This window comes from Pieris napi, chromosome 24 (assembly GCF_905475465.1).
Source record: "Pieris napi chromosome 24, ilPieNapi1.2, whole genome shotgun sequence".
Classification (NCBI taxonomy): Eukaryota; Metazoa; Arthropoda; class Insecta; order Lepidoptera; family Pieridae; genus Pieris; species Pieris napi.
In genome coordinates this window covers 6,537,762-6,561,995 of record NC_062257.1, presented here as the reverse complement: position 1 = coordinate 6,561,995, position 24,234 = coordinate 6,537,762, and the positions used below count along the sequence as shown (strand labels likewise).

The 24,234-nt window shown below is 34.0% G+C and overlaps 3 protein-coding genes across 4 annotated transcripts in view; 1 reads left to right on the top strand and 2 right to left on the bottom strand.

Annotated features, from left to right (window-relative positions):
* LOC125061914 overlaps positions 1-13,316 on the bottom strand; it is a 109,147-nt gene extending 95,831 nt beyond the window's left edge. The window contains exon 1 of the mRNA XM_047667552.1: positions 12,945-13,316. The gene's annotated coding sequence lies outside the window, so the exon portion shown is untranslated. The remainder of the gene's footprint in view (positions 1-12,944) is intronic.
* Positions 13,317-14,062: 746 nt separating this feature from the next.
* LOC125061826 lies at positions 14,063-22,904 on the top strand. Of its 2 annotated transcripts, XM_047667438.1 has the most exons (6): positions 14,063-14,163; positions 18,402-18,503; positions 19,625-19,770; positions 20,532-20,643; positions 21,482-21,571; positions 22,654-22,904. In XM_047667438.1, the coding sequence occupies exons 2-6, from the start codon at positions 18,459-18,461 to the stop codon at positions 22,744-22,746; spliced, it is 486 nt and encodes a 161-aa protein (XP_047523394.1). In that variant the 5' UTR covers positions 14,063-14,163; positions 18,402-18,458; the 3' UTR covers positions 22,747-22,904. The 2 variants fall into 2 exon arrangements, with proteins under 2 accessions (XP_047523394.1, XP_047523393.1); XM_047667437.1 differs by lacking the exon at positions 14,063-14,163 and having other exon boundaries at positions 18,302-18,503.
* On the bottom strand, positions 14,293-16,170 carry LOC125061824 (endoplasmic reticulum-Golgi intermediate compartment protein 2). Its single transcript, XM_047667436.1, has 2 exons — positions 14,832-16,170; positions 14,293-14,457 (listed from the first exon to the last, which is right to left on the bottom strand). Exon 1 carries the CDS (start codon positions 16,066-16,068, stop codon positions 14,914-14,916), a length of 1,155 nt encoding a protein of 384 aa, XP_047523392.1. The 5' UTR covers positions 16,069-16,170; the 3' UTR covers positions 14,293-14,457; positions 14,832-14,913.
* Positions 22,905-24,234: the final 1,330 nt, after the last annotated feature.

The following is a 24,234-nucleotide window of genomic DNA, read 5'->3' as shown; positions in this document are numbered from 1 at the left end:
CAAAATTATCTTTTATTTTATTTTTGCTCTTAAACATCACACGTTAAAATGAGGATATTCTTATGAAAATATGTTGGAAAAAGTATATATATGTTAACGTAAAATTGTAAATACAGTTAGATTGTAATCTATCTCGCGAGATTATAAATTGTCGAAAGATTGTGAACCTCAGCGTACTGCTTACAATTTAACGGATTATTATACGTTAGATTGTAATCTATCGAAGTGTATATACGTTACGTATATACGTATTTAACAGTACGTTGAGGTTCACAATCTTTCGACAGTTTACAATCTCGCGAGATAGATTACAATGTATCGGTGTTTACAATTTTACGGTGACATATACACGTGTGAATATGATATGAGAACTTAAGAAGGTGCCACCAGATTCATGCAACTTCCTCACAATCGAGTAGCTCGCAATATCTCAGCACAACCCACGAGGGGATTCTTTGTATTGAAGTCGCAAGAAACACCAAGCATCTACGAATATACACTGTAAATACATACAACAAAAACACACACACATAATAACAATAATCAAAGAAAAAAAAATGAATATCTCAAAAATGTTTCCCTTTCGGTTCTTTTCAAGTGTGTAATGCGTGTGTGCTGTGGTTGTAATTGGCCCTGGCTCAGCATTATGCTGAGGAGCAGACTGTTCCAGCATACTACATCGAACTTTTTTGACCCTAAGTCGAATTGGTTGGAAAAACTTCAGTGGGCAGCTAGTTCCACATAGTGGCGGCGCACGGCAAAAACGGTCTTAAGAAACGACATTAAGTACAGCCACCGAACATAGATAATATATAAATAAAAAAATAAAAGTCTTTATCTGTTGACGGTACGCAAAATAATAAACGATAGCCATCAATGAATGTTACCAATCATGGCATTACACGGTCTCTCAATAACGATTTTTCCGCATTAGGAATATCGCTATTTCTTGGGAAAGAAAAAATATATCGCGTCCGCATTCACGATTCAATATTTTATTCATATCTTTGCTAATTGCATTAATTAAGCGATATGAGCTAAATAGGCAATTAAGGTTTATAAAAGAATAAACAAGAAGCAGAAAAAAAGACTAAAAATTTAATATTATGAAAAAATATATTTTTCTATGATTATTTGTGTGATACAAAAAACAACCAAAAGGAGGAATGAAAAATGACTTAATTAATATGATTATTTTGATTAAAAAGGGAAATACAAAAAAATCAAAGAAGAACAAAAACATTTAAAGATCCTCATACTAATGTACTATTTTTGGAAAAAGTGCCTCTATTAATGATTATTTGGGTGAAACATAATTAATATTAATTTGATAACGTAATCATATATTTTAATAATGTGATGATGTAGTGATAAAATAATATAAGAATTGACTGTAATGATAAGATTCTAACTTATATTCTACTTAAGACAAATTTGCACGCCATTATATGTGGCAGAATATGCGAACTTTAGATTGTACTACCATATGTTTGCAAATAAATTATTAATATTACAACTTTTATGAGACTTCAAGTGATGAGCAGCTAGACCTACCCCGAAGAACGCAAAGCGACGACTAGGTGATATTTGTGGCTATAGCTCTGAGTAGCAGAGTAAGTGATACTTTTAGCGTGGGATACGTTGTTAAAAAAAATGGCGCAGAGAGAGAACTTGAAGAAACTGATCGTTGTTGGCAATACAGAAGGCAAAAGATCACATGGCCGTTCACCAACCAGATGGATCTTGTAGAAATTGATTATTATTATTATCGTACAAAATAGTGGATAATAATAGGGTTCAAGTATTAACGTAAGCACTATAGGGGGAGTCTTTGATTTTCTTAATTGTAATTATTTACTTTTTTACACATATTACCCACACATTGTCTATGCTTGAAAGCGAAATGCTTTTTCGAGGATTCCTACAAATAATTCATAGGTTTATGTACTATTATATTTGAGTGCTTCGCTTACTTTTGCTGACAAGACGAAGGGGGGGAGATAAATCTGCTAACGTAATACTTGAACGGCCCCATAATAGTAACTTGGTGGTATCGCCATTTCTTTCTCTCTCTCTCTCTCTCTTTCAAGCAAGGAACATCTTCAGCGGAAAATCTGTTTCCAACGGTTTCTGTCCCGTGCCTCTCTTATTACACTTTTGAGGACGAAGAGTCTTTTGATCGTTCCTGATTCGTGACAGACCACGTGATCTTTTGCCTTTTGTGTCCACCGTCAGTTTCTACAAGTCACATCGCCTCTGCACATTAAAAAATCAAATGTTTATTATGGAACATAAGATACAGGTGTCACTTATTCCACGTAATTAAATTTCAATCGGTAGACATCCCTACTCATCGGCAAAGAAGACAGAGGGTGTAGGCCGAGAGAAAAAGCCAGCGTAAAAAACTCTCGGTACTCTTTTAAAATAGCAAATCATCAAACAACACTTCTTTTTAAACAAATTAATTAGAAGTATCCTGTCTAGCACTAGTCCCAGGCCCTTTTATCACCTAGATAATCGTTAACTATATAGTAAGCCGTTTTACAGCTTTTCTTTAATACATTTCTTAAATTTATTAAAAGGCAAAGATAATAGAGCCTCTCGGATTTTATTAAAGAAGTGTATCCGAAAGAAATGTATGGCCGAAATATCATACAAGTCGCTGTCAGCATATGATAATCAGGCGACTGGTTGGATCAGGCTGGATGTATTGGTGCGCAGTCCACTTTTTTTTGTACAATTGGCCAATTCCAGCTGTAAGGCGTGGGTTATTGATACTGATTTTTATTTATGCTTTGTGAGGAAGTCCCATACATTTGACCTTTCGCACTACGTAATAGAATTAATGTTAATACCTTCGTGGACACGGAAGTAACAGGATTACACTTTTAAAACCTTTTACAGATTTATCATTGCCTAGTACAATGATGGTAATTGTGATATTTTTTTTAATGCATCAGAGCATAGAGATTCTTTGTTTATGCAATCACTTAAGGTCAAAAAAGAGTCTCAGACCCAGAGATCGATAAAGATTAAAAATATACTTTTATAATAATAATAAAAATTGATTTAAAAAAATTATAAAATTTGGTCCATGTGGCAGAGTGAGTTGTATTTAAATTTTAACAAAAACAAGTCGTGGGAAGATGAGACATTTTTTAAAAATATGAGCCTGTTATGAATCAGTTAATTCTAAATGTTAATAATAAGACAACATTTATTACTAACGAAACACACACAAAATAACATAAAAAAATTAGAGGTATTTTTTTTTCTTTTAAAGAATAAGGTACGTTTTAAGAGTGTAATGCGTGTAATGGTTGTAATTGTCCCTGGCTCAGCATTATGCTGAGGAGCAGACTGTTCCACAGCGCTGGTCATTCTGCCAGAGACCACAGCAGCTAGTTTGCGCCTCGGTCGCAAAAAAATTTAACAATACTTAGTTGAAAAAAATTATAATATTCGTAAAAGTTAGCGGTGTCATGAAGTCTTGTGTAAAAGTGTATTGTAAATAATTTTATTTACCATACACTTTTACACAAACTTAAAAATTATATAAATAAATATTGTTGGGCGGATTAAAAACTAGATTTCGTGAGATTTTTGTTTAGTAAGTTGTTTTTATAACTGCGACTAATATTTTATTATAGTTTTAGATTAATAGAATTGGTTTTGAAGGAAATTGGTTCAGAAATACTTCAACGGGCAGCTGGTTCAACATTAATGGGGCGCGGCAAAAACCTTGCCTTAAACGCACAGTTGCAGAACAACTGATGAAAATAAAAGGAGAGTTTATTGCCAGTTCTTTTCCGTTCTGCACCCTTAATTTGAGAATCTGGCCCTGGGAGTAAATGTAAAATTAGAAGTTTATAATATGTAACTATTTCTTTTTCGACTTTTTTTTTTATAGAACGGGGGGCAAACGGGCAGGAGGCTCACATGATGTTAAGTGATACCGCCGCCCATGGACACTCTCAATGCCAGAAGGCTCGCGAGTGCGTTGCCGGCCTTTTAGGAATTGGTACGCTCTTTTCTTGAAGGACCCTAAGTCGGATTGGTTCGGAAATACTTCAGTGGGCAGCTGATTCCACAAAGTGGTGGTGCGCGGCAGAAACTGCCTTGAAAAACTCTCAGTTGTGGTACGATGATCGTCGAGGTGATACGGGTGGAATTTCGTATTCTGCCTCGACGTCCGATGATGAAACTCAGCTGCAGGTATTAATCCGAACAACTCCTCTGAACACTCTCCATGGTAAATGCGGTAGAAGATGCAGAGTGACCCCACATCTCTACGCAACGCCAAGGGATCAAGCCACTCGGAGAGGTCGTCGACGATTCGAATTGCTTTTCGTAATGTATAGATTTCCTTCGCGAATACCTCACCAACAATGTAAACAAATACATAACGTGTCGGCACAGAATTCTTACTCAGAAAGTGTATAGTAATCAATCGTGCGTCGGAGTTTTTCTAGCGATATCTAAAAATACAGTTTCAACGCACGCATTAGCATACACTATGACAAAGATTTCCCTTTATAGAGGTTGTTTACACTTCAATTATGACACATATACATAGTCAATCAACAACAAATTCAAGGAAATCAATTACTTACATTTCCCTCGCAATATATTTATGAAAGTATTTTTTCTTAAAGAAAATTCACACCAATTGACCTAGTCCCATGCTAAGCTGGTGAAGCTTGTGTTATGGGTACTAGGCAACGGATATACATAGATATTATGATAGATAGACATATAAATACATATTTAAACACCCAAGACTTAAACACAACACCAAATGCTCATCACATCGATGTTCGTCTCAGCCGGGGATTGAACCCGGGACCCATGGATTCGCAGTCAGGGGTACTAACCACTAGACCAATGAGTCGTCAAGTCGTATTGTGTATGCATAATAAAAAAAGAGATAAGTTTACTAGAATAGAATATACGCACAATGTTAATACTCGGAACAAACGCAGGCTGCAATTTCCCCGTACTAGACTATCTAAAGTTAGTAATTCTTTTTTGGGAAAAGGGATACTTTTATTTAATAAAATCCCAGAGGCTCTATTATCTCTGCCTTTTAATAAATTTAGGAAATGTATTTAAAAAAAAGCTGTGTAAAAAGGCTCACTATAAAGTTAACGATTATCTAGTTGATAAAAGGGCTTGGGACTAGTACTAGACGGGCTACTTCTAATTAATTTGCGATATTTGTTTTAAAATAAGTGTTGTTTGATGATTTCCAAGAGTCTCTACTCTTCCTTTATAAACTAGTCTACGTAAAAAATAGTAGGTACAGTGTAAAAAAAGTGTGTGTATAAAGTCATTCGTAATAAGTTATAACCCATACATTAATTCAGTCTTTATAACGCAACAGCCATTCTCTGTTACGAGGAAATATTTCCATATTTACCTAAGTGTAATTGTTTTTATAATCAACTTACAAAACTAACCTATTGAGGTGCCAAAATTTCTAAGAAAGACGCCTGAGGTCATAAACAGCCTTCTTGCCTTTGTTTATAGTTATAGTATAAGATCCCGATATACAACGACCTTCACCGAGATGCTTATTTAATTAAACGTATTTTATATTTAATTTAATATGTCAATAAATATAATCCATATGGGTTGCCTAGCAAATTTCAGTCCAGAGTATGTTTAATTAATATTTAAAAATTTTTTTTTTTTTTAAATTTGCATGTAGTAAATTTTTTTAAATTTTTTCAATCAATATTTTTAATCAGGCTAGAATTATATATGTATCACTATAACTTTCTTGTTTACTAAAGATGTATATATATATATACTTTAGTGTCAAATAAAAAATATACACATAAATAATTAATTGATTAAAAAAACAACCTAACGTTTGCATATTCTATTGGCTTCATACTTTCGATTGGTGAAATGTTTAACAAATATTTTTTTTTTTAAATATTAATTAAACATACTCTGGACTGAACTTTGCTAGGCAACCCATATGGATTATATTTATTGACATATTAAATTACATATAAAATACGTTTTATTAAATAAGCATCTCGGTGAAGGTCGTTGTATATCGGGATCTTAGACCATTAATTACATTAACAGGAGTGCCATTATTCTTAGATAACATTGCCTGTATGAAATTTTGGTGTCGATTACTAAACCCACCATCGTTCCCTCCATAAAAAAAAATCCTCGGTCCCTTGAAAATCGTTATGAGTACACTGTATAGAAAAACCATCGGAAAAAGCAGGAACAATATATGAAATCGAATACATAGTTTATGAAACACTACATAATGTATAGAAAACATTTGTTTGGCCTAAAAAGCGATGTTTACCTCGGCACGGTTAAACAAAGGTAGATTATAATGTGGAAAAATTCGCCATACACGGTAAGCGATCAGACATTCCGATGACTGACGTGTTTCATTGTTACTGACGTGTTCACAGAACTTGACGAGGAAGAACATGTACACGATCTAAATCATCTAATTCTTTAAGAAATATATATTTAATAAATATATTAATGCATGTTTCATTATTTATATTTACTGAAAAAAAAGGGTGCGTGTACTTATGTACGCGCGTAAGAAGTTATACTTCTTTGGCATTATTAAAAATAGTTTTTGATTGCATGCAAATAAATAATTACAATTAAATAATCGAAGACTGGAAAAGGAGTCATTATAGTCAATAAAGTTCAGTTTACAATTGAAAAATTAAATAAATAAATATTTATTATTATTCTCTTACATTAAGTGTAATATAAATTATATTATTATTCGAATGTTGTTTTTAAATTATGTCCAATGCCGTAGCATCTTCCGTGGGCAACTTCATTCTGTTAATTTTGTGTAACGGTAATATTTTACTCTCATCAATTTTTCATAACGCGCCTAAAGAAGTATAACTTCAAAAAATCACTAGTGTAGTGACAACCTTTTCAGTTCTGGGTCTCAGATTTCTGTATCTGTATCATAATTTGTCAATCTAATAGGCAAGTATGATCAGCCTCCTGTGCCTGACACACGCCCTCGACTTTTTGGGTCTAAGGCAAGAAATTCCTTACGGTTTCCTTCACCGTTCGAGCCAATGTTAAATGCGTATAGAAAGTCCATAAGTGCACAGCCAGGGATCAAACCTACGACCTCAGGGATGAGAGCACGCTGAAGCCAAGCTAACACATATATACATCTCTCTATCTCTATCTATTTATATCAATTAAAGTAAGTAAATAATGAGTTGCCTTATCGCATTCAAGCGATCTTTTTTAGGCTGTACTGTAACGAAAAAAATAAAATACATAAGATATACAATTACTGAGGAACAGGAAGTGAATTCCTTGGCCTCATTGCAGCGACCGTGAGTATTTGTCGAGAAAGGAAGAGTCATGGGATTTCAGGGATAGTTTAAGAAAGAGCGTAGCTATGAACTCCCATCGTTCTTGAGATAGAGTTTTAAAGAGGATAAAATAGAGATCACGCCTCTGATGAATAGGTAACCAGCAGCTTACAGAACGCAGAGATGTGGTTATAGACCAAATATAAAACGGATGTAGATGTTTTTGAGACCATCCACTTTAATAAGCTCATTTAGATCAGAAGAGCAAGAATGTAGTCAAGTAATGGCAGAAGGAGAGATTGTGGTTTTCGTGTCAACAGTAGTGACCCGAGAATAACTAAACTAGATACATAATAATAAATCTAAATACATAATAAGAACCCTAAATTATTTATTTATTTTATTTATGCTCTCAAAGACAAAAGATATATGCATGAGAATTTTGGAAGCAGATCGATCCTGGAGAATCGGCTAACAAATCCCCAGGAAACGAAGTCGTATGGGTCTGCCAACCATCCGCGAATATACAGTAACTTCATAAAGAGGAATGAAGGAACAAAAAGCGAAAAATAAGTAAGGTTGCCAAATATCGGCGAAATGTCTTAATGAAGTTGCTGAAAATATCCAGCGAGAATTCACACTCAAAATAACTTTATTCATATTGGTAACCAAGTATTTATGAACGTCAACAGAAAAGATGTTTAATTGATTCTAAATTTACATTTACTACCTGTTCGCAAGGGCGTAGAGCGGGCAAGAAGAACTGGTAAGAAACTCTACGCCACTCTTTTTAATCGCCAAGTTTTGGGTCATACAAATTGTTTCAACTGGAGCAAATCAAACCCAAGGATCATTTAAATAATCGTCAAATTAATAAAAAGCTTTATTGATTAATTTGTTTATCGAGAGTTTTGAATTTATTCAGTGATAATTCTCTAATTTCGTTTGGGTGTTTGTTGTAAAAAGAATACAATTATATATAAGGAGTGGTTTATTCTGAAGTCTGATGTGTCGTACTACGTATATAATGTGTATCTAACATATATTACGAATCGTTACGAAATAAGAAGCGTTAAAAGTTACGCAACATATCCTTTATACAAACGTTAAGTCGTGTCCCTGTGATGTTTATTAATACAATATAAGGAGAGAAAATTTTATTAACTGAACGCGCAATATACAATATGTTCTTATCACTTGATAGTGACAAGAATCTCATATGTCATATGAGAACGAACAGCTGCTTAAAAGCTTATTGACACAAAATAGACGGGATGCGGGATACTTATAGTCTAGTGCTTCAAGAGGCTGTGTATTATGTACTATCAGTATATAATATAGCTTATGTATTTGTCACCCAACAAGCTTTTTAGCAAAGAACTGTTTTATTCCTACTACACGAAGGAGGTTATCACAAGTATTCAATTTAGGGTATTTCAAGAGCGTACCAATTCTTTAAGCGCCGGCAACGCGCTCGCGAACACATTTTTTTTTAATTTTGATTTTTGAATCTCAAAACTGAAGCGATATTAATAAACCCTGGACTTTTCCTTGAAATATACCTGATCAAATATATATTTATTCAGAAACTAGGCTTAGCAACTAGACTTCCATCAAAATCAAATACATTTTAGACGTACAGAAGATAGTCACATGGGACATGGTGTAATGGTTGCAGCTCCTTACAAACATTTTGTAAAACAAAAAAATGGCGATTAAAAAAAATGGCGGAGAGATTATTGCCAGTTCTTCTCTCCCGTTCTACGCCCTTGATTTGAGAACTAGCAGTAAATGTAAAATTAGAAGCATTAATATGTATTTCTTTACTGACAAGTCATAAGTGTACATTATGTTACCTATATGATTAAATGGTTTTTTTACTTTTTACTTTACTTTAGACTTATCACAGAGGAAGTCCTAAAATACTCTCTCTCTCTTTAGTCGGTAGCTATATCTGAGCAAGGAAGTATCTGGAGCGGACTACCTGCTTCCACCAGTTGTCCAGCGCCTCTCTTATGACAGTACATAGTTTTGATGATGAGTCTTTCATGGATCCTGGTTGGTGAACGGCCACGTGATCTTTTGCCTTCTGTGTCCAACCACGATCAGTTTCTTCAAATTCTCATCGCCTCTGGGCATTGTGTGACCGAAATATTTTGAATTTTCCAACTGTATTTAAGCACACAAATAACGGTAACACAATTACAATTTATTCTTTATACAAATTCCAAATTTCATTCAATTCAACAAGTGTGAGTGAACGAAACTGTAAACAAGTTAAACCGAAAACTGTTCCAAGGACATATATAACCGAGTTAGTATAAATTATTATGTAACATTAAATAAATAAACTTAGTTTTTGTAGGTATATATATAGATTTATTTATATTTTATATGTACCTACTTCTTTTGGCGCGTTAGGGAAAAATGGTGAGAGTAATTTTTTACGATGCGCGCTCACAAAGTCACAAAAAGCCGACACTCTTAAGATAGCTATAGTCAACATTTTAGTTTTTTCTATTAGTGTCGCTTTTTCTACAAACGTAGAATAAATTTTTTGAAAATATTTTTATCTTGTTACGCCAAAGAAGTATAACTTCTAACGCGTGTACATAAGTACATAGGTACACGTTTTTTTAATGTAACAGGAGGCAAACGAGCAGGAGGTTCACCTGATGTGTGATACCGCCGCCTATGGACACTCAATGCCCGTGTGCGTTGCCGGCCTTTTAAGAATTGGTACGTTCTTTCCTTTTTTATACCTCTTCAGGCACCAAGGTAAAACCCCTTGGTGTTTTCTGTACTTTTAGTTTACATATTTAAAAAAATGTGCAGTGTTGGCCTAGTGGCTTCAGCGTGCGACTCTCATCCCCCAGGTCGTAGCTTCGATTCCGATGTGCGCATTAAACTTTCGCTCGAACGATGAAGGAAAACATCGTGAGGAAACAGACATGTCGACCCAAAAAGTCGACGGCGTGTGTAAAGGCCGATTTACATTATCTTAGTGTTTAGGAGAGTGCTTTAGGATAGTACTTTAGTTGAAACATGTAAACGCTACTTGCTTTAGTAGACGCTACGCTAAAGAACTTGCCTTTCAAGTTGTACTAAAGCACTCTCCTAAACACTAAGATAATGTAAATCGGCCTTAAGGCACAGGAAGGCCGATCACCTACTTGCCTATTAGGCCCACTGATTTATTTATTTTTTATACAAAAAAATTATATGTGAGGAATTTTAAAATTAAACTACTTTCCCATTATCTTATCTTCGGTTATCATAACAATAACATCGTTAAATATAACGGTAGATAATTGCGTAATTAACTAACTGTGAATCTGTCAAAATTGCGTTATAATTATAGGTTAATGTAAATAAAACTGCAGTAAGCTGTTAAAATTAAATAATTATTTAAATGTACTGTTTTAAACCACAGACTATTAAACGTACGTAATCAAAAAAGAAATCGCTTGTTAGCGATAAGGCCGCCCGTTGCCTAATTACTTATGTAACCTGATTTATATATGTATGTTCTTGTATAAGGTAACGTAGTGTAAATAAATTTAAAAAAAACAAAAAACTTCGTTAATTTTGTCGAATCACGGCTCCACTTTAAAACAGTTCCAAATATGTTTCTACATTATTTTTATCACTCGACAATGGTGTACCATGCAATAATGTGGTGATGCATGATCTTTAATCCCATAGTAATTAATTAAAACATCATGATTTGTGAAATGAATGGAAGAAGGTACAAATTTTTGGTTTTACCCTAACCCAACCTTTTTTCTATCATTCTTTACGATGCATGTATTATCAGTAATCTGTTAAGTCTGAGTTCTGTATGTTTGTCAGTCAGTTTCAGTGCCTGAAACACGCCGTCGCCTTTTGACAAGGCATGCCCTGATGCATGCTTGCTTTGATTTTCCCCGATCTATATTATATGTTATATTTCCGTCATAACCTTTCTTAAAAGGCCGGCAACGCACTTGCGAGCCTTCTGGTGAGTTTCCAAGGGCGGCGGTATCACTTACTTCAGGTGAGTCCTGCCAGTTTGCTCCTATTACCCAAAAAACAAACGCGTGTGTACTTAAGTACAACACGTTAAAGTTATACTTCTTTGGCGTAACAAGATAAAAATCAAATCAATCAAAACAATTTTAACTTTCGCCTTATTCTACGTTTCTAGAAAAAACGACACTAACAATAGAAAAAATGTTGACTATAGCTAACTTCAGGATGTCGGTTTTTTGTGACGGTGTGCACGCGCATCGTAAAAATTTACTCTCATCATTTTTCCCTGACGCGCCAAAAGAAGTATAACTTAATAAAAATTAAAAAAAAAACTTTTTGAGAAATATGTTGCGAGTGAAATGCGCCCGTGGTGATTTGTATTGGGAAAAGCACGGTTTTCTGGACATTTAAATAACTGAATTTCATTCCAGGTCATGTGACAAGAGTCTGCTTGCAAACGCTTTGTAACACAAAAAAATTGGCCGGCTAAAATATACTTGATTTCGATACTGACCACACGAACAGAAACGGCATACACTTTATGATTAGTTAAGTATGTATTTGACAGCTCCACGATACAATATGTATTTAGTATTTACATATAATAATTTCATACATGTTCCATTTGTTACACATACACCCGTTGAACATGTTTTTCAAAAATATCGTATCTATGTTATTCTACTATTGTTTCTTCTAACCCCTCTGAGAATAGACGACTCAGGTAGAATTTTTTTCGACTGTTTGCAAGCTTCTACTACGTAAACAAACTATTAATACTTATTATTGGAGACGCAAAAGGCTGAATTAAAGTCCCGTAATGGGTCCAATACAGGGTGTATTCTATTATGGAGCACATTCTTAAAAGTCCGGCAACGCACTTGCGACTTGCGAGCCGTCTGGCAATGTCGCTTAAAAACTACACATATCCCAACCACAATGAAACATTGTTTAAGAGTCGAGACGTACGGAAATAATCTGTGGACGATAAATACATAACCTCTACGTCTATGGTTTAAACAATATCTTCACCCCGATCTCTAATAAAAAGCCCGACATATTTTTGTGTTAGACGTCGTGAGAACCGGCTTGACTGGGAACCGCAAAGCAACAGGTATAGGGCACTGACCCACAGTCGACATGAATGGCAACACAGTTCAGCTGATAGAAATAACCATAATATGTAGGAGAATCCAAGTTTAGCTTATAAGCTTAAAGATGAAACACTCAAGTGCCATTGAAATTCAAAGTGGTTGAGATTTTTTCTTATTAAATTACTAATATGTTTTTATCTGTGTTATTTTCATAGCATTGTTAAACGATAATATTGTACACATAGGCTGCTATAAGTGTAAAAATTTCCAGGATTTTAACAAGTCTTTTCACAACAAATTATAGTTAATATAGACGTAACTGATACTTAATAAAACATTAATTTATTTACCGACCTTGTCTATGGATTGTTGTTGTTATGGAAGCTTGTGCTTCTCAGTGTAATTCTTAATTTAAAAGTTCTTTGATCGAGCACAAACGAAATCACGATAAATTTATATTAACTGTTATTCGAAAAGTAAATAAGTAGGTAAAGCCACTCACCTCGCAACTGAACGCGAAACGCGTTGTTTCGAGTTGTTGCCAGCCGTGTCCTTTTGAACCTTAAGGTCTACTTTCGCCGATGCACGCAAGAATCCACCATATACGGCCCCTCTCTCGTTACTCGAACTTATTACGCGTTCAACAAAACAGTAACGTACAATGGAACGGTAAATTACGTTGTAAAAAAATATAATACACTTCACACACACTGAACTAGTGACTCACACAGCACCGCACTATAATTTGAGGTTATAAAGAAGTTTTTACAACTCTAGGCCACGGGAGAAAAGTTCCAAACTTTTGGTGTCGGAATAATTTAAAAACATCGACACTCCTCCAAGGGGCAACGACGCCGCGCGAATGGCGATTGGTAAGCGCCGAGCACGGTGTGGCCAACTTAAATTTTTAAAAAGATATTAATTTTAAATTATTTTTTTTCCATTAACTGAATATAAGTTGAACATTTAAATTATGATTTTTATTTTAATTAAAATAAAATTACAATAACAAAACATAATAGGACTATTTCTAAGCCGACTATTTTGAAACAAATGTTCAAATCGTCCTATGTTATTTTTTAAGAGCATTAATTAAAACACATTTGACGAAACCATTCATGAAATCTTACCAAGCCATCGTATTATATTACAGCCTAAAGAACAGTAAAGACAATTCGGGTCGCAAAGGCAGCGGAGTGAATGTGTAAAATATATTTTTTCATAAATTTTCGTAGCCGTAGCCGTAAATGTAACATAAATATAGTAATTAATAAATCTAGAGAACCTTACCCTCAGTACTACATCATAACTGGATATATTTGGGACAATAGTATTAAACGAAGTTATAGATAGGCAGGTATGCAATTTAATGTATATGATATTTTTCGTTGTGAATAAATAAATGAAAAACAATACACAACAACTCTTCCTAGTAAATTGAATAGAAATTGTCATTAAAAAAAGAACATTTAGCGTTTAGTCCACCTATTTATATCACTTTCTTTATTTTAATACAGTTCGTAAAGATACTAAAAATCCTAAAAAGTACCAAAATCTATGCAGCAATTCACAATGTTGGCAACCCAGACAGAATGCCCGCTATGACTCGTGAGGCGAGTCGAGACGCAATTCGCTTTTGTCTCATTTCAGCATGTCAGTCGAGCGTTGAGAGAAATGCGCGAAGAGGACCACCTTATAGTAATTTTAGTTAAATAGAGAAGGTAGGAGATATACACCGTTTACGATACTAACAATCTGCCCCCTTTTCCTTCACAATAAAAACTTTTAAACAATTGGTAATAAATTTAAAAAGTCTATATATCGGAATTAAGTAAAAAAAAAACAAGTTGTAAAATTGTAGAGAATATATTTTCAATTGTATTGTTTAATAAATATCAATAATAAAATATAAAATTACTGTACATTTAATTGCAATAATATGACAAAATACCTAACTATAAGAATTGAATCCAAATTTATCAATATATAGCTTTGTATTACATTACTTATAAAAAAAATATTGGTTGTTTGTAAAGTAGATTTACGATCGAGATGTTTACGTGATAACGTCTTATTGGTGATATAAGTTTTTGGGAAGTAAGGAATTAATGAAGATAACAATTTTTTCAAATTTTAAATCACATCTATCGTTTTATTCACACTTTTGATGATAAATTTCGGGTGTAAAATGACAAGTTTACTTATTCGACTATGATATACATTTTTCTTCATACATTCACGGAATGACTGGCAGCGCTCGAGATGAGACGGGAGATCGGTCCGTCTCTCTCTCGTTATACCTGCGATCGCGCTCGTGAGGTTTTGGTGTGACACAAGTTTCTGAACATGTCACCCGACTAAAACGATTTTAAAGACGTTATCACGTCAATAAATAAATGTCAAAATAATACATCACAAGATCTATATACAACAATTCATTTTATGCTTACTCGAATAACACTAATTATTTATCATTGTCTTATCAGATCTGGTCCATCGGGTACCAATAAATTTGTTGGAACTAATAAAGGATGGACTTTAGGTGGTTTTTCACTTAACCTATCTAAAACATCCGGTGCTACTTTATTAACGAATGCTGTCCGTAATGTTAAAACTATGCTATTCAAAAAACGAAATATAACATAAATGCCACCAATAATAGAAAACAGTCTTAACATGAATTGAAGTAAGTTTTCTCTTTCTTGGTATACTTTAATTTTGATTGCTCCCATATCATATTTTAAAAAAATTCCTGGCACACCGTGAGATCCATGCGTATGACTTATTGGTCGCTCCAACTCTTTAACAGAATATTGGAATGTTTTTATCGATTCAAACGTTGTATCTACATCTGTAGGAACAACTTCAATAAAATATTGGTACAACATGCTCTCATCTGTTGTTATTTTTTCATCACCTTCTAGAGGATAAATCATTCCATTTGCAGGACTCCCAAAACTGAGCCTGTGGATTCTATGGCTAAAGTTTTGTGGTGTATCGTCAAATAGCATATTAAGATGGATATGACCTCGAGGTAAATGAAGGCTTTTGCCCGCTGTAATATGGAAATTACCAGCAACTTTATTTAATGTTAGTACTCCATGGAGTCGGCATGCATCTGGTCTTCTATTTGGTTTATTTTTCCGCGGCGGGATCGTTGCCCTGACAGAACCATGACCTTTCTTCCATAATAACTGCCATAGCGAATGATATTCTTCTCTTAAGTATGAGTTTAAATACTTCACAGCATCAAAAGAATCCTGTTGCTCCTGTGTTAATTCAAACCACGTATCCTCCTCCTGCAATTCACCAAATCCAAACACGCTTTGTGAAGTAGAGTCTAAGATATCAGCACCTAAGTTAGAGCATGGCATAGCGACTGTTATATCGATATTTATGCGTAGCTTTTCATCCATGTCGGTGTCTGGCATGAATTTAAATACTAAATTGCTATCTAGAAAGTATGTCACTTCACTGTATATAAGGCACACAATGATAAAAAGCGTTATGATAGAGAACGTCCCGCCCACCGGCGTACTATCCACGTATTCTTCGGGAACTTTTGTAAATGCATCAAACTCTTTTACTTTATCTATAACGTTTTTCTTTCCTCGATATCTTATCATTATTCCTTATTAATACCCAGGTTTTATGATAAGTAATAACAACAAATTTCAAATTAGAAAGCACAAGAAAAACAAAATGTTTCAACAGTTTGTGCATGGAAGCAGTGTTGCCAACTTAATTTTAACGAACCCACCAATTTTGCCGTCGCAACCCACCAGAAAACCACTAAAATCCACACTAACTAATAAAATAAATGTAAGTGTGTTTGTTTAATTATCCTTTTTTCACGCCGAAAGGAAATATAGGATCGATGTGATTTTTATGTCCGCAGATAGGAGGAGGTTAGGCAAGCAGCCGGCGAGCACTATTTTTTTTGTTTTAACCGCGGGAATCACATGTTTTACTGAAGTAAACAGTAGTCTATGGACTATGGGCCGAAACACATAACGCAAACTGCTTATTTTTGCGGCGCCGCAACGCCAAAATCGGCAGTTGCGTTGCCGCGTTGCGGCGTCGCGAAACAGGGCATTATGGTAGGGCAACCATTTTCTCGTGATTTTTGAGTGTGGATAGACGTCTCTCTGCGATGGATCGTAATAAACTTATTGCTTATTTGTTATTAAGAAGACATTATTCTATCTTAAAAATACGGCAAAGAAGATACTGGATACATCCATTAAGTAAGGGTATGAATCCAAATGGCGAGTTCTTTTCTAAAAAATACGAAGCATTAAAGATAGACGAAAAAAAATTTGTTGCCTACTTTAGAATGAGTATATCATCATTTGAAGAGCTATTAAGCGAGTTATCAAAATATATACAGAAGAAAAAAAATAAAGGAAGAAAACCAGTTACTGCTTTGGAAATGCTGGGCTTAACTTTAAGGTAAAACAACGTCAGACATTTTAATTTTAAAACTGCTTCTCGGTTGACACGTGTTGTTTGCAAGAGTGTTAGAAACAAACTGCATCCTTGTCAACAAGTATGACGTCATAACGCTGGAATTCACGTCGTGCGTTGCGGCGCCGCACCGCTATAGCGCACTGCCGATTTCAGCGGCGCGGCGCCGCAACGCGCTTATGTGTTTCGGCCCTATGTCACTCTTTACTTTAGATGGATAGCATACAGCTAGGATATATTTTTTGACAATAAAAGAACAATATTGTAAATTGAATTATAAAATTCGTTTATTTTCATTACAAAAAAACTTATAGAAGACATACAAAATCGTTAAAAATCATCTTCAGCAGAGCATTCCTCTGCACCTTCTGATTTTAAGTACACTTCTTTCGTTCCTATTTTCTGGACTACATAATTTGGCAAGATGTAATTATTGCAACACTTTCCTTCGCGTTTAAAACCTGCGCGGATTGTCATAATAGATGACAGTAGATCTAGCTTCATTCGGTTTCTGTGTTTTGTCTTCACGATATTCATAATGCTGAATAATCGCTCTACTTCAGCATTAGAGTGCGGTAAAACTAATAAAGATATAGCAAACGTGGCTAAATCTTCAAATCGGTTTTCTCCTGCAATGTCTTCGAAATCCAGCACCTCGTACCAAAATTCCAGCCGCCTCCAGCTGTACTTTCCACCACTTCCAGCCAGTCCTTTAATTGGGAGTCCCGTAACCAACAATCACGGAACTTTTGCGTATATTGCGGTTTTGGCATTTTGTTTTAAAAATAAACTAAACATTTGCAAACAAACAAGGTCGCTCCGATGCATAGCATAACCAAAACTACTAAGTATCTGTGTTGTGTATTTCTATTTTTGTGCATGCATACGAAACGAACACATACAAATCTCATTAATTCAAATCAAATTTGACCCATTAGATATACGAATAAAGTCCATAATCAAAATAATTTAAGAAATTGATAAACTTGTTTCGGGAAATTCCCGAAAATAACGAACGTAATTTTACAGAGTTGCCTACATAATGACAAAATATTCCTTTATAAGGTAAACGTTTTCGTCTTTTCCTGTAAAGATATCAATCGTGCTAGTGGTTAAATGTCGTAGCATTCCACCGAATGAAACAAACTAAACCACTAGAAAAATCCACTAGCCACTAAAACCAAAATTCGCCCGCTAAAACGTATATCTAAACCACCAGATCTAGTGGAATATCCACTAAGTTGGCAACACTGCATGGAAGACAATTGTCAAATATTATTACAATTGATAACTGATAGTTGAAAGGCAAATGACATCCACGACACGTCGTCGAGTATTATAGTTATAGTCTATTGTCATGTCATTTGTTATTGTTAATGTCAAAAGGTGAAAATTGAAATTGAAACTGATTGATGATTCTTGCTGTAAAATTTAATTTACGCTATTTTCAATTTTCTATTTATATCCTCAAACTAACAAAACATTTATGCAGTCAGACGATGAAAACTGTACGTTGCATACATGCTTCGACTTCCTGAAAACCGCAGTCATGGGGTGCTGCTATAGTATATGCCACAATGATTCAGATCCTCAGGTAAATATCACCTCAAGGTATTTGTGAATTATAAATATAAAATTATAATAACATCAACAACACCTGAACATGTGACGCACAAATTATTCATCATATTCAATGTTAATAATAATTACGATTACAAACACAACAGTGTAAAGCGAAATGTCTACTGTTATCATAACTTCCCAGTTTATTGTCTTTTTATCTTTCTACATTACTATTGAACCTGGAAATAGATTTAATGGCATATTTTCATTTCTGTATCTCGTCATATATAATGACAACTTTGATATATTGTAGAATTTATTTAAAAGAATTTTAGAAACTTTACGTTGCTAACTATTTACCAAATAAAGCCATTGTAGGCATGCTAATGTTTTATTTGACAGAAAATCTTACCAATAAGAAGATTACCTCCATTCATTTACATACTCCATTTTATGAGATACCTTCAATAAAACCTGAAAGGTATTTTAATTATGTTGTTAATCTGCTTAATAAGTAGGTAACCTAGCTATTCTTATAAAGAAGTATTATCACTGTTTTAATTAAATTGATTAGACCTAGATATTTTGCTGCAAACCAGTATTTAATGTACTGTTTTATTATAAACATGTAATGAGTCACATGAATGAATACAACTTTTATTTTACAGTATTATCAATAGTAGTGCGTTGATAATTTATTTCCCTTTACAGAATTGTGTGTTTTATCAGAAGGTAGATATAGTTATATATATATTATAATTTTTATAAATTTACAATTATTTACATAATTTCCGACGTTTCGCGGCTTTACAGCGTGCGTGGTCAAGTACATTTTACACAAAATACTTTGTTTTTATAACTAAAATCAAATACATTCTTAAAAACCATCATACCAATTCTTGAGGATATATTTATAACTAGGGTGACAAATTAACACCTATACCATGAGAGCAAACCGAATGGTATTCATAAATGGTGATAATTATAATGACGCCTGAGAAATCTTTGCATAACTTTGGCCAGTATGGCATTCGTGGACGTTGATGCAATGACACTAAATAAAAATATTTGTATCCATAGAAAAATGTGTGTTTATAGGTTATTCTTCATAGGTTATTTAATATAAATATAATTTGTTAAATGGCATTCCAGGATAATGTCCCTAACGAAAGGACGCATCTTCTTGAGGTCCCTGAACAGCAGCAGGAATCACCATCCCCAACCATGTGTGCTTCTACACCTCCTCGAAAACCAGACGAGCAGAGTGCTCTAAATAGGATACTACATGAGACTGCTACGTGAGTATCAATCTAATGATTGAACATTTAATAGAATTATAATAAATTTACATTTCTAGCTTAAAAAAAGGGTGCGTGTACTTATTGTACGCGCGTAAGAAGTTATGCTTCTTTGGCATTATTAAAAATAGTTTTTGATTGCATGCAAATAATTAATTACAATTAAATAATCAAAGACTGAAAAAGGAGTCATTATAGTCAATAAAGTTCAGTTTACATTTGAAAAATGAAATAAATAAATATTTATTATTATTCTCTTACATTAAGTGTAACATAAATTCTATTATTATTCGAATGTTGTTTTTAAATTATGTCCAATGCCGTAGCATCTTCCGTGGGCAACTTCATTCTGTTAATTTTGTGTCACGGTGCGCGCGCATCGTAAAATTCACTCATCAATTTTTCATAACGCGCCTAAAGAAGTATAACTTCAAAAATCAAATATTATATAACATTTGAAAAATATCTTTATATATATAAAACTTATGTGTGTGTTTGTAATTGCACTACTTAACGGCTGGACAAAAAATAATAAAAATAATGGTTGATGAAATATTTTGTGAGTTCGAGTGGATTCGAGAATGGTTTAAATTTACAATAAGATCTGTCTTATGTTTAGTAGTTATGCCTAAAGTATAAAATTAATTATTTTGGCAAAGAACAAATATAGAAAACCGATACTGAAAGACAAGATTTTTTAATCTAATCAATGTAACCTGTTTTAATGATATTTAGTAATGAGACATTTAATACTATTTCAGTAATGTAATAGATGTGGGGGCTCTAGGCCCATACTCGCTAGAAGCTAATGCATATAGTGAAAGAGTGAGAGCTTACACAGCCCGAGCAGCTTCAGCAGCACTAACTCCACCGGTAAGGCTGTTGTGACTGACTTCTTTTGTGTATGTATAGCGTCTCCGTCAAGTCTGATCAAATGGTGGAAAAGTTATCAAAAAATTCGTGTTCTATGCCTTTTATGAAATCTTGTTGGATCATTTTTACAGATTTTTTTAATGAAAAATATCCAGTATTCCTGTATTGGATGTACTAATATCCAGCCTTTTAAACTCTGGCCCTAAGATTTCTGATTCGTGATTATTTGCTTTTTCTAATACAATTGAACTACTACTAAGGTCAAAACAGCTCGCTCGAAGAATTTTACTTTAAAGTCAGTCTGAAGTTTTGCCTGTAAAGAAATTAATACTTTTTTAAATTATTAGTCTCAAGCATCGAGACTGATTTGTAATTAGTATTTTCATGTCTGTTTAATTAAATAATTATTTATTTAATACAAACCCATGAGTTTGTATAGGAAATTTCATTAAACCAGTATTATATATATTTGAAAGTACTGTCAAATCTCAGTTTATGACATAGAAATTTCTTATGTCATTGTCGACGATATATGACAGCTGACAGCACTCACAGAGCTTCACCATAAATTTGATTTTCTTTAATTCAAATCACGGCTGTACCAATGGACTGTTCTTTATACCCACCAAATGGTTGAAATGGAAAAATATGGATTGCGATGATTGCCCCTTATGGGCGTCCGATAGGCTCGTTCCTATAAAAAAAAAAAAACACTTGCCCGTATAAAATCTTTAGGATCATCTGGAATACCTTAGACTCAACTAACCTAACACAGAAGGCTGATCATCTACTTGCCTAATAATTTAATTTCACTATATTAATGTTAAATTACTTTTAGATACCTGTAAAATTATTAGCTGACGTTCCACCGACCCTCTCCAAAGTGATTCTCAATGGTCCACCACCGGATTGTGCAGATAAGGATCTGGTAAGTCAATTTTTGGAGATTCTTGACCCCCCCCCATGTAACGCGCCGTAACGTTTATCTGTACCCCATACCACCACCGAGTCACTCTTTATACCTAAAACTTACCATTATGCGGTGTAAAGTACTGGAAAGTCGAAAATAATATTAACAATAACGCGTAATTCAATCCCCGCCTCGCATCGTAACGTTTTACTCCAACTTCCCTTCCCTTCCCTTCACTTCGTTATATAAGACATCTTTTTCTATTATGTGTCGTACAGTGAAGGAAACCATCGTAGGTCTAGTGGCACGGACGTAAGCAGATTTACTGCAATTTATCCCCCCCCCCCCATCCCCTTGTCAGCAAAAGTAAGGACAGCTCGCAACAATAATAGTACATAAACGTATTAATTTTTAGTAGGAATCCTCGAAAATGCATTTCGTTTTCAAGCATAGACAATGTGTGGGTGATATGTGTAAAAAAGTAAATAATTACTGTTGACGTAATCACCAAAAAAGAAAATCAAAGACTCCCCCCTGCCCCCTATAGTGCTTACGTAATACTTGAACGGCCCCCATTAGGTAAAAACTATACAGTTTTGACGACTCATTGGTCTAGTGGTTAGTACCCCTGACTGCGAATCCATGGGTCCCGCTTTCGATCCCCGGCTGAGACGAACATCGATGTGATGAGCATTTGGTGTTGTGCTTAGTTCTTGGGTGTTTAAATATGTATTTATTTATTTATTTATTTATTTATTTGTAAACCTACAGCTAACATAAATTATATACAATTACAAACAGTTACATTAAAAATATAGCCAAATATGGAATACATAATAATACAATTAACTACAAAATGGTTCAAGAATTTATAAAAGGAAACAAACAAATAAAAACTATTCAATACGTTTATCTAAGTGGTACCTAATGTACCTAATTATATGTCTATCTATCTATAAAATGTATATATATCCGTTGCCTTGTACCCATAACACAAGCTTCACCAGCTTAGCATGGGACTAGGTCAATTGGTGTGAATTGTCTTTAAAAAAAAAAAAAATAAGTGAACAAAATATGTTATCTTTAAATTGAAATTACAGATAACGAATGCAGTGAAGAAAGCCGCGGCAGCCATCTCCGAGCTCAGGGTGGAGCATCACGAAGACCTGGTGGTGCCCTTCAGGGTGCCATAGCGCAGGAGTGGGGCCTCGATGTCTGACGACGCCCCTGACGTGTAGACTGATGTCTGATGATTAACGTACTATAAGCTTCAAATAACGAATTAATTCTTATATGTAAAGAAACAATTTTTTTTAGTTTAAAAAGAAATAAACTTATTTTAATTATATTTTACAAAGATTTTAAAAAAATGTTTGAATAACCTATAAAGTAGATTTGTATTTCTGTAATTAGGGAGCGTTCAAGTATTACGTAACGAATTTGGGGGGGGGGGGGGAATAAAACGTTACGATGCGGGGCAGGGATTAAATTACGTTAATATAATTGGCGACTTTCCAGTACTTTACAGCACATAATTGTAACGTTGAGGTATAAAGTCATTAGGTGGTAACGAAACGTTTTACAATACTTGGGTACGTTACGGCGCGTTACATGGGGGGGGGGGGGGGTTTGTCAATAATCTCCAAAAATTGCGTAACGTAATACTTGAACGCTCCCTTAACTCCAAACCTACTGGACCGATTTTAATATTAGAACTGCTCTGGCTAACTTTTTTTACAGTTTATTCCAAAATTATGTATTAACTAATTAATGCTTATAGTATGTAATATACACAGTTAAGAGCTTAAAGCTTAAATGGTCGCTATCTTTGTTAAAAGTATTATACAGGGTGTAACTCATTGCTGAGAAAACTTTTTTCTAACGGATATAAATTTGAATTTATTTAACTCAAAATTTGTTGACAAATACAAGAGTCTATTATATGTTATAGCGCCATCTATCGGCGCAAAGTTGGTACTGGATGTGTTATGTAGTGTAAAACGTTTATATCCGTTTTAAAGTTAATACATTTGCACTACTTTGCAGGAGTTTCAATAATCTAAGACTGAAATTAAACATTTAATTGCACAATTTTAAAGCCATTTCCAAAATAAATATAATAAAGAGGTATGTACCTACTTTAAAAAAATCTTAGAATCTTAACGGTTAACTAAAAGGATTCTAATTAAAAAAATACACATACAGACATATACACATTATTACAACAAAATTAAAGAAGAAAATCAAAGACAATTATTTTTTCCTTAAAAAAGTGTAGTTTAGTACAATTTTCATTTAAAAACGTGGATTTTTAAAAGTACTGTGTTACCATGGTTACCACTTATTTAGCAAATCAGTGTTATAGCTAATAATTTTCCCAACTTCGACATTTATGTCCAATTTCTCTTTTGAAATTGCGTGATAGCAAAACTATATCACTTAGAAATTACAGAATATCAATGTTTATGAGTTGTACATCCTGTGTAATAGATATAATGTTGCCAGTTTAATATTTTCTACAAATGCTTCCAGTTTAAATAACAAATTACTTTGCTCTGTATTGCATTGATTTGTGTATTACCTAATACAGATTGTGTTTCATTCATGTCACAGAAAATATTTGAAATCTAAAACAGGGCGTAAAGATGATGTATTTAATAAATGGCAAAATGGACATTGAT